We start from the raw sequence: 15,987 nt of genomic DNA, 5'->3' as shown, positions 1-15,987 counted from the left end.
GACAGTGAATATTTTTTGCATTAGTATTATATCTCTTATACCCATTAACTCAACTTGCTTGCAACTCGTTTATGATATGACATGAATGGAAGTCAGTCTGATCCAACCCAACTTGTTTGTGAGGTCTAGTTGTCTGTTGTTTTGTTTTTAAAGATAATTTGATAACTGAAAGAGGGGATTTGAACATGGAGTGTTGATTAGCAATTGGCAGCTATAAAGGAATTTTTAAATACAGTGGTGATGAGCGGAGTTAGAAATAGTAATTTAAATAAAGGTATTAGTTCACAACAACAACTACACATAAAAAAAAAAAAAAAAAAAATTTAAAAAGAAAAAAAAGAAGAAAGAGTTACTGTGAGTGAATCCCAAAGAGAGAGAGAGAGAGAAAAAAAAAAAGAGGGACAAAAAGAGAGACCTTTACCTGACCGTTGGTGCGACGACGCTTTGGGAAGACCTACAAAACCAGCGTCGTCTTTAGACAACCACCTTCTTCATTCTCACCCCCAAAATCAAAATTACCCATTCAATATTTTTAATTATAAATATATTCTTATTCAATTTCATAACCTTTCTCTCTATCAATATATTTGAATGAATGTTAGCTTTATAGCTCTTCAAGTTGTAGATCTCTTTCAACAACCCTATTCTTCTTTCAGGTTAGTTTTATTTTACTTTGTTTCTGTGTTTTCTTTGTTCCATTCTTGATGTTATTGTTCATGTGAGGTGGGTTTTGTTTTATTAGATTAGATTAGATTCAAGGGTCTTCTTGGTTTGGTTCTCTGGGGACATTGGCTATATAGACAGACTATACTTATAATCTGGAATTGTCCCTTCCTTTGTTGATCATGCATTCCTCTTTCTCTTTCTCTTTCTCTTTCTCTTTCTATTGATTTTGGCAATGGCGGCTGCTTATCATCAATTTCTTTACCCTTCCCTCAATTGAATGCTGTTTGTTTAAATCACCATGTGTTTTTTTCTTCTCTTTCTAAAAAAATTACTAGTTTCAAATCCGGGTAGGTGTTGAATTTAAATTTTAGTGGATAATCAGTATTGATATCTGTATCTTTCCACAATTACGATTTTGATTTATTTATTTTTCCAATTATTAGTTGGGATCTTGGAGTCCTCCCCTTCCTTTTTGCTTCTAGTATTATTATTATTATTATTGACAGAATTGCTCTTTTTGTAATAACGAGGAAAACATTTTCTTCTCCAAATACTGTTTGATTAGGTCTTTGGAAGTTAGTTTTCATATATAATAATAATGTTAACCAAAAGAATTATCTTAATATTGTACTGTACCTTTTTACGTGTTATGTATAGATGGCAGTTCAAATTGATGATTCATGCAAGACTTTGGACTGGCATTTGAGGCCCTCTAAAAAATAGGGCCTTTTACAATCTGTAGGATCAATTAACCTTTTTTTTTTTATTTTATAAAATTTGTTCAAGGCTTATACGACCTTTAGACCCTGTTCTACCTTGGTTAAGAACAATATCTCATGATGTGATGTGCTTTATCTGGTTCTGTGCAATTTTTATGTATTTAAGATTAGTACATCTATCTTGGGCATCAACATCCCATTGTGGATTTCCATAGTAGATGTGTAAGTGATTCTGAGCTTTAATATCTTTGGGCTTCAATGGAACTGCTAGATGGAATCTCGAATCTTGATATAAGTTTTCATTTTTTTTTTTTTTTTGAAAATGGCATGAGGAGTACTTTTAGAAACGTGACCATGCACTTGAATTTATTTTCAGTATGAAGATGCATTTTATTCAATTGAATTTCTTAATGCTTCAAATATTTTTAACATACAGCCGATTACTTTTGAAAGATTTAGGTCATGTTCATAATACTTGCAATTCGTTGTAGAGGCATAAACTGTGAAATAGTAATCTGTTGTTCTTGAGTTTCTTCTCTATACACTAACTATGTCCTTGTTTATGTGGTAAATTCCTATCTAAACTATATCATATGATGGGTAATTTTGAAATCATTACTTATCTGTGTTTGCCAAAATTTTCAGTGGTCATACATCAAAGCTCGATATGCATGGTACTGCAAAGAAATTAACCTTCCAAGAATCTAGCAGATCTTGTTATTCCAAGACAGAATCTGGGTCTAAGCTGATTGCATCATTCAAGTTAAAAAAGGGTAGCAAAATATCCGATGGCAAGAAACACAAACCAAAATCAAAATCTCATGTAAACACAGTTGGTCCAAATCTTTCAAAGAGGACAGTTACTGAGTCTGTAGGCAGGGGGCCCAAGAATGATTCCATAAGTAGAAAATTTGTGAGTAAAAAAATTCTGCATAAAGCCCTTGATACAAAGTCTTCCAAGAAGCAGTCTTCATTGAAGCTTCAAGGTGGAAAACCCTCGCTTAATAGCTCTGAGGGAAATGGAAAAAATGCTGATGGGGGGGTCAAAATTACTAATCTTAAGAAGAGGAAGAAGAGAAGGCAAAAGGATACTGTGGAGCTGGATGAAGCTTCTCGTTTGAAGAGGAGAACAAGGTACTTGTTGATTAAAATGAAGCTGGAGCAGAACCTTATTGATGCTTACTCTGGGGAAGGTTGGAAAGGTCAGAGGTATGAAAACCTTATCTCACATATCTTTCCATTAAGAAGAAAAGTTTGTCTTTCTCATTCATCCTTAATGTCCCATGAAAATCAAGGATAAATTTGGCAACAAACATGGTTGTAGCCAGGCTACAATATCATTCTTTTTTTTTTTTTTTTTTCCTTTTTGATAGGTAATAAAAGTTTTATTAATAGGAAAAGTACAAATGTGTTTACGATAGTAAGCTCACTACACTTGAGACGAATACAAACAAATCAAAGGGAAGAGCTAATAAAATTAAAGAAATCAGACGTGGTAATACAATGCGTAAAACCCCAAATACGAGATCACTCAAACAAAGTCCCTCGCTAGCAAAGACTTCAACAGATCAACAGGTCTGTCAATGTCCTCAAATGTTCGGGCATTACGTTCTTTCCATATTAACAACAAAAGACACGTTGGTACCATATTCCAAACCTTTGAAGAATAAGTCCCCAACCAATTCCTCCATGAAAAATTAACAAGAGGCAAGTTCTTCTTGACTAGGTTATCGATTGTAAGAATCCCACCCCTAGTAGCTGTTCATAAAAAGAAAGACACCCTTTTAGGTACCTTAACACACCAAATGCTCTACCAAGGGAAAGAAATAGAAGGAGCTTCCAATAATGAGTTATAAAAAGAGCGCACGTAAAAAACATCACTACATGTCAATTGCCAAACCAAGATATCATCACCCTCCTCCCTTGGTAATTTGGAGGAGATATGCTTGAAGAAAGAGTAAAATCTCTCCAACTCCTAGTCTTGAAAGTTAAGAAGGAAAAGTAAGTTCCAACTCCCACCTCTCCCATTTGGTGCAGTAAAACCAGGTCAGAAATCCGAGCTTCTTGAGCCACACATGCAAACAAATCTAGATACAAATCTTTCAAAGAAATAGGACCGCTCCAAGGGTCGTACTAGAACTGAATGCGAGAATACCCTCTCCTACCATATGCACCACATGACCAAAGAAACTCTCTACTTCTTTCCTAATGTTCTTCCACATCCCACAACCATGAGTCCCTCTAACAACTCTAGTGCAACAACCTCCACTAGCCTCCACATATTTGGTGGCTATAACCTAACGCCATAAATGGGTGACTTCATTCCCAAAATGCCATAGCCACTTCCCAATCAAAGCTTGGTTAAATAGCCCAATCCTCTGGATTCCTAAACCACCAGTCTTCATTAGCCAAACAACCTTTCCCCAAAGTAACAAGCGGATATTTAAAAACTTTAGCAGATCTCCCACAAAGGAAATTCCTTTGAATCCTCTCTAATCTGTTCGCCACATGTTGTGGAATAGTAAATAAAGAAAGATAATAAGTGGGAAGGCTCAATAGAGTCCTCTTCAATAAAGTAAGCCTACCCCCTTTTGACAAATATAACCACTTCCAACCTGAGAGCTTTCTCCATTTTTTCTATAATAGGGTTCCAAATCGAAGAATCCTTATAATGAACCTCAAGAGGCATACCCAAATAAGTCATGGGCAAACAACCAACCTTACAACATAAAGTACAAGCCAGAGCATCCAAATTCCCAACCTCACCAACTGGCACAATCTCACTCTTATCAACGTTTACTTTCAAGTTGATAGCTTCAAAGAAAATCAACACTATCCGAATATATAATAATTGTTCCCTAGATGCATCACCAAAAAGAATAATATCATCAACAAACAAAAGATGAGAAATATGCAAAGCTCCTCGCACATTGGGCCTTGCTTGGAAACCAGCTCTTCAATATCCTATCAACAACTCCATCACCAATAGGAAAAGGAGTGGAGATAAAGGGTCCTCTTGATGAAGACCGTGAAGACTACCAAAAAAAACCAGTTGGAGTCCCATTAATAAGCATTGAAAAATGTACTGTAGAAATACAAGCCTTCATCCATCGCCTCCACTTCTCTCCAAAACCCATCTTCTCCGTAAGGTAAAACAAAGCACCACAATTCACATTATCATAAGCCTTCTCAATATCCAACTTGACAACCACACACGGAATACCACTCTTCAATCTACTATCCAAGCATTCATTTGCGATGAGAATAGAGTCAAGAATCTGTCTTCCCTCAACAAAGGAATTTTGGGAGTTGGATATAAGTTTATCCAACACACATCATAGCCTATGAGCCAACACCTTTGACAAAAGTTTGTACAAACTGCCCACAAGGCTAATAGGACAAAAATCTTTAATATTAACCGCATTGATCTTCTTGGGTATCAAACACAGAAAGGTGGCATGGAGAGATTTCTCAAAGATGGTCTATGAAAGTCCGCAAAGAAAGCCATAACATCCCTCTCAAGCACACGCCAACACTTTTGAAAAAAAGCCATGGTAAAGCCATTAGGACCAGGAGCCTTATCACCCTCAGCCTCTCAAAGAGCTGCAATGATCTCCTCATTTTCAAACTCCCTTTCTAGTGAAAGTCGATTAGAATCATCCAGACTAGCAAACTCTAACCTAGAAAGCACGGACGTGGCTTGGAGGGTGCCGCACCTGATTTCAACACGGGACGCGGCGTCCGACGTGGTTGCCCTCACGTCGGTGCTACGTTTGAGTTTTTTTTTTTTTTTTTTCCCTCAGATTCGTGCCAAGTCGGCTTGATTTGCGCTGACGCGGCTCGATTTGCGCCAAAATCGGGCCGTATCAACAATATCGGGTCGTATCGGCCGGCAACCGATATGGCCAAAACAGGCCGAAATCGGCCTTGAAGCTGGCCGGAAAATCCGAAATTCTCACCTTAGAGGCATGGTAATGTGTTTCTTGCCTTCTTCTTTCTTTGTTTTGTAAATCAAAGCATAGTAATGTGTTTTTTAAAAATATTTTAATAGTAAAAATATAAATAAAAATATTTTTAATAATTTTTTAATCGCCAAGTCCCGCCGCACCCGCACCCTACTTTTTCAAAAATTGCCGAGTCCCGCACCCGAGTCCTGAAACGCACTCGTGCTACATAGACTCTAACCCATCAACAGTGAGCCTCCAAGATTCAGACTCTTGATATATATTCTATAAAAACCCACCGCCTGATCTTGAATATCTGACTCAGCCTCATACATAATGCCCTCAACCTCCACACCCTTCATAGTATTAGCATGTCTATAGGAATTAGCAAGCCTATGAAAAAACCCAGTATTATTATCCCCCTCTTTTAGAAACAGAGCCTTTGATTTTTGCCTCCAAGAAATCTCGTCCAAGGAGGCTAAACACATGATAGTGGCCTTGACCTCAATTCTTCTTGTTCTATTTGCTAGAGACAAAACTTGCATCCCTTCTCTCGAATCTAGAACCAGAAGCTCAAACAACAAACATTTTTTCCTAAGAAACATGTCCCCAAAAACAAGTTTATTCCAATGCTTCAATTCTCCTTTAAGACCCTTGAATTTACAAGTTAGAACATAACTAGAAGGCCTCCACAAAATGATATCCATTCCACCAACTGTGAACTCGATCAACAAAACCCTTAACTTTAAGCCACATATTTTCAAATTTAAAGGAACTCTTCCCCCTCAACATACCACTGCCTCCACAAGAAGAGGACATTGATCCGATACCGCACGAGGGAGAGGCCTTTGGGTCACATCCAAAGTGATCATCTCAGTCAGTTGACACCAAAACTCTATCAATTCTAGACATAGAAGGATTCTCAGAGTCTTGAAACCACATAAACTTACCCCCCACCAAAGGTAGATTGAACAAAAAATTCATCGCAATAAAGTCCAAGAATTTGAACATGGTTGGACTAAAAGAAATACAACCAAGTCACTCTACTAGATATCTGATAATGTTGAAATCACCAAAGACACACCAAGATGAACTCCACCTCGCCCTCACACTATCAAGTTCTGCCCACAAAGCATCCCTAAGACCAGCAATAGTCAGACCATACATGCCCATACAAATCCAAACAAACCCATCTGCCACACCCTTCAACAAGATAGAAACAAAAAAACTACCAACCATGCAGTCAATTTTCTTATACACCCTTTTATCCGACGTCAAAAGAACTCCCCCTTCTGTGTGAATATCCAAAGCTACCCAATCTACAAAAGGGCTACCCCAAAGACTTTTCACAACGGAAGAATTGGTACAGTCCAATTTGGTTTCTTGAAAACACACGACATCACACTTCCACTCCTTGAGTAAATTCTTCACAGTATCCCTTTTATGAGGATTGTTTAATTTTCTCACATTCCAAGATAAGAGTTTCAAGTTCATGGACAGCGATCTGAGCCCATCCCAATGGAATTCACATTCCCTCTGGTTCGACTACTAGATTGCCTAGCATAATTAACAGTAGAAACTAAGTTCCTTAATTCCCTCATACCTTTTTTAGTTGAAGAAACAGTATGACAAAGACTACCTGCAGCAGCTTGTCTTTCCCACACTTTCTCAAGTTGTTGAAGGAAAGCAATACACTGCCTCTCACAAAAATCAATAGAAACCCACGAATTTACTAAAGCCCTTAATCATCCTTCTCACCCAAACTGAAGGTTCCAAGTCATCCCCCACAAAAGTGTCATCCAATTCACCCTCCTCTATCATTAAATCCAAGCGCCCTAGGATCCCATTTTTCCAGAGGTACAAAATCCAAAGAATTCTAATCTTCTTCAGCCTTACCTGACCCCATGGAATTGTCCCAATTCAACATTAGAGTGTCATCTTCATTTGAATCAGAAACCAGCTCATAATAAGGAGAGAATAAGTTTTGTCCCAACAATTGTTGATCGCAAAGCATATCTGAGAACTCAAAAACTGATTTGTCATCAAAGAACCCACTTTTGAAGAAGCATCAGGGTCAATGAAGTAGGAATGCCCATCGGAGCTCGAAACCAGCAAACTCACCTCAGCCCCAGTGATTGGACAGCCCACAATTGGACTATTGACGGCTGTAGCAGCAAGAACTACCTGCCCCATCTCGGCACCACTGCTTGGAGTGTCCCTAGAAGAAGAGCCGCAAGCCACAGCCACATCGAGGCCCTTGTCAGACCTTGGAAATACCCCACCCACCTTGTTGTAACTCGGAGACACCATCGGTGACTTCTTGGCTGAGTCATGGGAGCCCGATAATTCACCCATCTCCCACGAGCTTAGAAGGCTATGTTTCTCCAAGTGTTTAAAAACAACAGGTTGGGCCTGTTGGGTTTTGGCCCATTTGGTCATGTTGGTCTTGATTAACAGTAGGTCCGAGCCCAGATGGTTTAAAGACTTGGGCAGCCTTTGCATATTTGGGCTGGACGAAATTGGCCCAACTAACCATACATTGGCCTACTTCTAAAGGTGCAGAAATTTTTAAAGAAAAATGGGCCTGGTCCATTTAACAGATGTTACATGCATGGGGCAGCCAAATTTGAAGTGAGTTGGAATATTTTATTTAAAAAAAAAAAAATTAAATCCCCCAAATCTCTCCTGATTTAAATTGCCAGAAAGATTTGGAAATTGCTTCTCCAAACATAAATCACTTCTTGATTTCACGTTCCTATTAAATTCTTTCCAAACTTGATTCCTTGGATTGCCTATGGATTTTTTAAACCCACCACCACCGGCAACCCCCTCCTTCCCCGGCCTAGAAGCTGATTTTCCCAAGAAAAAGTCACGTAAATTCACTTCAAGCAAAGCCCAGCCACCCTTATTAAATCCTTCTGGGACACGCAAACAACCACATCTTGCCCAATTATGATACTCTGATATTTCCACAAAAATAACACCCTTGTTCGACCTACTAGAAAACTCCAAGATTTTATAATTCTCATGAAACCATTTGAAAACATGTTGCTTGCTAAAATCCCAACGGCATAACTCGACCAAGCATGCAATGATCCAATCCAAACCCAATCTACCAACCCGAATAGAACCATGATGCTTGCCTCATTTTTCAATGATGGAATATGAATCCATACGACCCCCATCAAAAGCCAAGAAGAATGCCTTTGAGTCAATACGAAAAGATGCAGAGTTCCCCACTGTCCAATCCCTCTCCAACAGTGAATGCCTTGGAGAGGAATAGGTACTGTTGGATCATAAGTTTTCATTCTTCTTAACAAGCATGCTAAACTTTGAAGCTGTAGATTAAGTATGTTACAGTAGATATAAAAAACTGATTACTGGTGAGTAAAAGTGTAAAACTAACCCAGCTAAAAATGTTGAAGATATCTCAGAAATTTATTTTCCAGAGATAGTGTTTTTTTGGAGGATTGAGAGGATTGTCACGTCAAAAACGTTGTTCTTAATTGTTTAGTCCAAAGGGTCGGAGTTGTTAGTTATGGCTTTTATTATTCCAACCATGAATCTATTAGACTGAGTCTACAGTCAAGTTTAAAATGGCAAGGTTCTGGTTTTTTACTAAATGTCCCAAAGAGATTTGAGCCTCTATGAAATGTGCTTGCTTGTATACATTTGATGTTGTGAATGAAATAATCATAATTTCTTTTTGGAACATTGTTACTATCTGGTGTAATTCTTGAAAATTGAAGGTTAAACTTAAACCTTTCAACAATCTCATCAAACTTTCAGTGTCATGGTCTATCAAAGAACCATCTCTCTATATCCTCCCACATTTTATATTATGCCTGTTAAGTCTAAAGCCCTTGATGCCATCTGTAAAGAATCTGACTTCCTATAATGAATCTGCTCCTAGTTGATTTTTTATGGGCTGAATATAGAACACTTGTTGAAAAAAAAATGATTATTGCACAAAAATTTATGAAGGGTAAATTTTAACTTTGCAAATGAAATGAAAAAGAATAACCTCTTTTTGTGACAGAGGACTAAGAACTCATATCTGGTCATTGCCTGCCTATCACATGGTATGGGGTCACAGAAGGCAATGGAGTTGACAGTTGACTAAAATAGCACAGAAAACCATTGTCAATTGTTGATTGAAGGTTAAAATTTCTTGGTATCCATAATTTTTTGTATTATTAGCAGGCACATAGCCTGAACTGGGTTTTTATCGACTATTAGAATTTTTACCATAAAATAGTATGAGAGAGAAGTGAAAGAATGGTAAGGACTAGAAATTTCAAAATTCTGCTGTGCATGTGAGATGCACGAGGGTGTTATATGTACAAGACGTGCACATGATATACTATTGATAGTTTATGTTTGTGCTTATATTCTTCAACTCTTAATTGTGAATAGGGGTTTGAATCAACACCCCCTAAGAATATTAGGTAAAACGAATCTCTAATAATTAATCACTTAGTTTTGATCTCAATGTTTTAGATGCATTTCAATGTGACGATATTAGACTGTGCAAACTATTTTTTTTTCATTTGATTTATATTCCTGCTCTAAATTCTGAAATGGTTTTATAAGTGTCAATTCTCCCCCTCCCCCAAATCAAAAGAAAAAAAAGATCACAAGTGAAGTATGATATTTGTACAAGTTCCTTCTTATATAATTTTAGCTATTTTGTGATATACAGAACAGTGGTTTATTTATTTTTTGTTTTTGAATATTTATTCTAGTCGAGAAAAGATTAAGCCAGAAAAGGAACTGCAACGAGCCAAGAAGCAGATATTGAAGTGTAAACTTGGAATACGTGATGCAATTCGTCAGCTGGATTCACTTAGTTCAGAAGGATGCATTGAAGATTCTGTCATTGCTCCAGATGGATCTGTATACCATGAACATGTAAACACACATCACCACAGTCTGCTAAATATTAGCAATACAAATATTTTTAAAGCAAAATTATCATCTATCTCTTTTAAATAAGAAGCCCTTTAAAATTATTTTTATTTAGTGATGGGTACTAGAAGTCTTATAAAAAAAAAAAAAAGTGATGGGTACTGGAAGGGGCTGTTTGGGATTTCTTAATTCATCTCAAGCCACTTTTGAATGAGTATGCTTGCTTAAACTGAGAAGCAAAGACTGGGTCAGAAATTTAGTGTCTGTGCACTTGGGTACAGTGTTAACTCTACATCACTTTGAACGTAAAGGTGACTCTCATTTTGGTGGATTTGGACAACAGTTTGGAAGTAATTGATCCAGTAGTTTTCTCAAATCTTTATTAGATTTTGCATTTTGAAACAGGCTATAAGTCCTAACTAATAGTATCTTTATTGTTTTACTAGGTAGTTTAGATGCTAGTGTGGTTAGCATGACATGTGTTTTGAACCTCAGCCTCTGGTCTGGTACCTAACCTATGAGGCTTTACCTACAAGGCTTTTTGTTTAGAATATTTGCATGATTGTACACATGAAGACTCTGGCTACTACTACCTTTCAGATTTCATCTATTTTTGACTTGTATTTTAATGTTTCTATTATTTGTTACATCTAGATATTCTGTGCAAAGTGCAAGTTGCGTGAAGCTTTCCCAGATAATGATATTATACTTTGTGATGGGACATGTAACTGTGCTTTCCACCAAAAATGCCTTGACCCTCCATTGGATACTGACAATAGTATGTTCTACTCTTTTCTGCTTTGTGAATGTTCAGTAATTTATGGATCAGAAGGCTTCTTTAAGAAACTGATTTCTAGTGTAATTGATAACCTACAGTTCCTCCAGGTGATCAAGGTTGGTTTTGCAAATTTTGTGAGTGTAAGATGGAAATTCTAGAAGCAATGAATGCCCATCTTGGGACCCACTTCTCCATGAACAGTATTTGGCAGGTTAATTGCTGGAAATATCTTGTAGAATCTTTCTTTTTGCTGCTTCAGTAAATTAATGAATTTTTCTTACATGGAATAGGATATATTCAAGGAAGAGGCTGCTTTCCCTGATGGTGGGAATGCATTACTAGATCCAGCAGAAGAATGGCCCTCAGATGATTCTGACGATGATGATTATAATCCAGAGAGGAGGGAAAACAGTTGCACGATCAGTGGGGCAGAAGCTGATGAAAATGCATCAGATGACACCGGCAGTTCTACTAGCCTGAGCTGGTCTTTAGATGGTGAAGTTTTTTCTGGAAAGGAGAGCATGGGCTGTGAAAACCATTTTGCTAATACCAGTTTAGATTCTGATGAATCCACAGAGGGTGAAATCATATGTGGCCCTAGGCAGCGAAGAACCGTTGACTATAAAAAGTTATATGATGTGAGTATCTCAAAATTCTTAATTTCTTTTATCATTGAAATAGCTTGCTTATAATTGAAGATATTTATAAAAGAAAAAGCACCTGAAGTTGAAGCTGTAGTGGTCCCCTATCCTCCATAGTGATACTTTACCCACAAAAAAGGTGGAAAAAGAAAAGGAGGGGGCAGGATCATGGTGGCACATGGTTAGTTTCTGAAGACAGTTGTAAAATTAATCCTTGTTCATACATGGGTTTTTTTGGTATGAAATGAGCCACTTCAAATAGGTTCATTGCTCCGACCCATAATACGATTAATCCAGCATGGGCTACATGAGCTCCCAATAATTTACCTGATAAATTGATAAGTCAGGCATTCCTGGCCCACCAAGAAACCAGTTTCTTGGTCAGTACTGGTTAGGGCTAAAGTTCTATTAAAGAGCGTTTCCACGGGGTAGAACCTCCCCAGGGAATATAAGGTTTTCATAAGGCTGATCTTGAGCTGCCATCTAAGCCATTAGCCTTGATTCTATGTTACCTGGAATGGATTGCTGTGGAATGCAAAAGTAGCATGCTGGTTATCCGGGAATATTGTATTAGGGGGTAAGCTTGCTTGTGTTATGTGGCCTTTTGTTGTCAAAAAGTACATGTAATTCAATTCATTACCATCAGAAAGGGTAGATAAATAAGCAATATGGGGAAACTTTTCACTTTTGGGGCACCAAATTTGTTGGGATGGATATAGGGAATGCAAATGCATTTTGATGGTGTAATAATGAATTGTGGATACATTTCTGTGATTGAAGGCTTAAATTCAAAGGCAACTTTCATTGGCTTAAGAAAGATACCTGTTAGATTTATTCCTAACTCATAAATTGTCCTTACAAATTATTATTTTTAGTGATAAATCATTAATTTCTAGATATTGTAGATAAAATAGTCTTGTGGAAAATTTGCATAAAACTTCACTATATTGATGAAGCAGAAATTTTTGAGGGAGTGTTGAGATTATCATTGTGTAATTAGATGTAATTGAAAAAAATTTCTCTTTCAGGAAATGTTTGGAAAGGATGCTCCTCCATATGAACAAGTGAGTGAAGATGAAGACTGGGGTCCTGCTAAAAGAAAGCGGAGAGAAAAGGAATCTGATGCAGCCAGTACTCTTATGACACTGTATGAAAGTGAGAAAAAGTGTTCAAATTCTGACACCCGAGAGGTGAAAAAGAAACGTCCTCTAGAAACATCAACTAGAAGGGCATTTTTTAGAATACCTCGCAATGCAGTAGAGGTAGTAGAAGTTATCCCTTTTCTTTCTCATACAAAGCTTCCAAACAGAGCTTGTTTTTAAAATCTTCAGTACTGTAATCTGATATTACTATGCTAACTGTGTCCTGCTTCTTCTGTACTGAATCAGAAGCTTCGTCAAGTCTTCACTGAGAATGAGCTTCCACCTAGAGCTGTCAAGGAGGATCTTTCAAAGGAGTTGGGCCTTGATCCTGAGAAGGTAATTATTTAAGCTATCAGATTGTATTTGTGGAAAGAAAAAAGTGGAAAGTAATAATGGAAAACTACCACTACATTCGGTGCACAAGCAAATATGTGCTTTACTGAAAGCAAGGGTTATGGCTCTCCAAAGTATAAAATGTACCATTTGACCTGCAAACCTCTTATCAACTCTTTATACTTATGAAAAAAAATATATGAAGAGTTTTTCAAAAGTATGAAGAGTTGAAAAGAGGTTTTCAGGTCAAATGGTACAATTTATGCACAATATTAGAATCATTAGATCACAATCCCTATTCCGTGTGCAATGTAAGTGGTACCAGCATTTTTGTAAGAAAAGCTTTATACTGCCTCTTGATTTAGTATCATGCATTTTCAGCATACCATCAATGGCTACAGCAACACATTTATCACCCAATTGCATGTGTTCAAATTTTTTTTTCTTTGATAGATTTGACTTTATAATATTGTGAATGTACATTTGATGGAGAAGTAGCCAATTTATCAGACATCTATTGATCTTTGTAGTATCTGATCTGTGAGGCTAGTAACAAACTAACAATTGGGGAATAGCAGGCATTGTTGGTGGAAATGCTGTTAATTGCTTATAGCTATTTATTTCTTCCAGCTTGAAGTTATAACATTTAATCAACTTTTTTCCAGGTTAGCAAATGGTTCAAAAATGCCCGGTACTTAGCACTTAAATCCAGAAAGGTAAGGTGGTACCCCATTTATTTTTGAAATGCGTATGTTCAATTCTCTTATTCTTTTACTGGTTTTGTTCTTGTTCCTTTCTTGTGTTGTCAGCTGTCACCTGCTTAGCACCCTGCAACTTTGTCGCCAATTTTTATCTTCTCATACAAATCTCCCCACCTGTTCACCATTTGATGCTATAATAGCTTCTTTCTTGTACAAGTACTTCTGTATATCTTTGGAACTAATGAAGCAGTAGATTCCCATCAATTTTTAATTATGCGTTCTTATCTTTGTAGTGTTGTGTATGCTGTATAGAGACAAGAAATCATTTTTTGTTTCATACGAATCCTTGATAGTTGAAACTTTAATCTGAACTCTTAATTATATTTAGTTTTCATTAAGTCCCAACATTTGTTGATTCTTCTGTGCAACAGGGAGAGATTGGAACGCAACTTCATAGTTTTAAGGAATCCAGATTAGAAAATGTAGAGAAAAGCGCTACCAATGTTGAGGCATCAGAGGGTACCTCTGCAGAGATTATGGTTCATATGCCAAAGAACGTTAAAAACCAGAGAAAGCGCTTGAAGTCATTAACCGGAACTTTAAAGAAAAAACAGCATATAAGATCTTCACTAGGGTCACATTCAAATGGCAACAAGGTACCTGTGGCTCTAAATCCTTTATTTCTTTCTTTGACTTTTGTTTTTCAGATTGATTAAAAATTATTATCGTATAAGAAGATTTGAAGCAGCTCTCTTGACGATGGATGTTAGATTTACCGACTTTGCCTTTGCTTCTCTGGCAAATTGCATACTCTCTAGTAAGCTGCTCAAAATAATTGCTATAGCTATAAGTTATTCTTCCTAGGAGCTAGTTTTGAACGGTCACTAACCCTTCATGTGCAAGACTTGTACAATTCATCCAACCAGCTATAATAAGCTGACCTTCCCTATTGAGTCGTTTAATTCATAATGAAGTCACCTATCAGTGCTATCTCTTCCCGCTAAATATTTCATAGAGGATCAATTAGATCTAATATCCTGCCCTTCAGGTATTCATTATAGTAGTGCTGGCACAGGAATAGGAAAGCTAATGCAAATAAAAGTTGTAAATCTCTCTCTTCCTCTCAAAAAAATCCCGATAGATAAAGCATAAAGCGGAAACTACTAAGACTTTAAAATGACAAAGCTAAGAATTCAGATAAATCCCATTTGTTTCAACAGACTGTGATTTATGTTCCTGTAGCAGAACTAATAATTCATATATATGTCTTGAGATCAGGTACAGATGGAACTAGGTTGGTTTTAACCAAGATCTGGCTGACCTCACTGTTGTTATCTCATGTGTTGCATTCAGGATATAGTGGAGTTCAGCGATGATGTGAGCTTGAAGAAGCTTTTAAAAGCAAGAACTAAGGAGAGGAAGAGGATCAATGTGATGGCTGGAGGTGGTGGATTTCAAGTGGCAGAGATGGAAATGGAAAGACTTTGCGAAGTTAAGGATAGACTAGAGACCATAAAGCAGAAACTACTAAGACTTCAAAATGACAAAGCTAAGAATTCAGATAGATGTCATTTGTTTCAACTGAATGTGATTTATGTTCCCGTAGCAGAACTGAGGGAAAAAGTTTGATCCTGTGCAATGTATTGAATTTTTTTTTTTTTTGGCAGTGCCTTTAGTTTTAGTTGTAGCAAGTTGAAGCATACATCCAGAAGTCAAGTGTATACATATCTTCTTCTGGTTCACAAGTAAATATTTACTTTACATGAGAAATTTGTAGTCCAAATTTCTATTAGAATTGGCTCTCCTGAGAGTTTCTAGCTCAAAATATGAGAACTTTGCAGAACCAAACCATGATGTTTTTGTTTCTCTGCCCTTCTCTTCATTTCAATCTTTACACCTCAATAAAGTGTTTATATGCTCGAGTGGATCTCCCTCCCAAGAGAGGTCATTTTTCTATGCTCGAGTGGATCTCCCTCCCAAGAGCGATCATTTTTCTGATTTTGGATTATGCAGCCCAATCAGTTTGGCATAGCCTTAAAATTGGGGGAATTGAAAATAACTGAACCCCTTCAAAGTTAAAATCCTTTCCTTGTATAATAAAGTTTCGGTTAATTGGTGCCTCTAGGGCATTTGTTAAGAGCATCAATATCAGATA

At 37.1% G+C, this 15,987-nt stretch overlaps 2 protein-coding genes across 3 annotated transcripts; one reads left to right on the top strand and one right to left on the bottom strand.

The window, feature by feature from the left end:
- Positions 1-365: 365 nt before the first annotated feature.
- On the top strand, positions 366-15,598 carry LOC115986711 (pathogenesis-related homeodomain protein). 2 transcript variants are annotated; one of them, XM_031109971.1, is made up of 11 exons: positions 366-656; positions 2,031-2,594; positions 10,075-10,240; positions 10,892-11,015; positions 11,123-11,226; positions 11,306-11,653; positions 12,685-12,918; positions 13,045-13,134; positions 13,797-13,847; positions 14,264-14,488; positions 15,186-15,598. In XM_031109971.1, exons 1-11 carry the CDS (start codon positions 592-594, stop codon positions 15,459-15,461), a joined length of 2,247 nt encoding a protein of 748 aa, XP_030965831.1. In that variant the 5' UTR covers positions 366-591; the 3' UTR covers positions 15,462-15,598. The 2 variants fall into 2 exon arrangements, with proteins under 2 accessions (XP_030965831.1, XP_030965830.1); XM_031109970.1 differs by having other exon boundaries at positions 11,114-11,226.
- On the bottom strand, positions 5,557-7,907 carry LOC115986713. Its single transcript, XM_031109972.1, has one exon. The coding sequence runs from the start codon at positions 7,829-7,831 to the stop codon at positions 7,256-7,258; it is 576 nt and encodes a 191-aa protein (XP_030965832.1). The 5' UTR covers positions 7,832-7,907; the 3' UTR covers positions 5,557-7,255.
- Positions 15,599-15,987: the final 389 nt, after the last annotated feature.

Source organism: Quercus lobata, chromosome 4, assembly GCF_001633185.2.
Source record: "Quercus lobata isolate SW786 chromosome 4, ValleyOak3.0 Primary Assembly, whole genome shotgun sequence".
Taxonomy (NCBI): Eukaryota; Viridiplantae; Streptophyta; class Magnoliopsida; order Fagales; family Fagaceae; genus Quercus; species Quercus lobata.
This window is presented reverse-complemented; position numbering and strand designations above follow the sequence as displayed.

What these genes read in the sequence shown, in the direction of transcription:
- LOC115986711 (XM_031109970.1), top strand. Translation starts at nt 592, where the DNA reads ATGAATGTTAGCTTTATAGCTCTTCAAGTTGTAGATCTCTTTCAACAA. An exon ending in GAAGGTTGGAAAGGTCAGAG is followed by an intron (nt 2,595 to 10,074) that starts GTATGAAAACCT and finishes TATTTATTCTAG; the next exon opens with TCGAGAAAAGATTAAGCCAG. An exon ending in TAGCACTTAAATCCAGAAAG is followed by an intron (nt 13,848 to 14,263) that starts GTAAGGTGGTAC and finishes TCTGTGCAACAG; the next exon opens with GGAGAGATTGGAACGCAACT.
- LOC115986713 (XM_031109972.1), bottom strand. Translation starts at nt 7,831, where the DNA reads ATGCAAAGGCTGCCCAAGTCTTTAAACCATCTGGGCTCGGACCTACTG.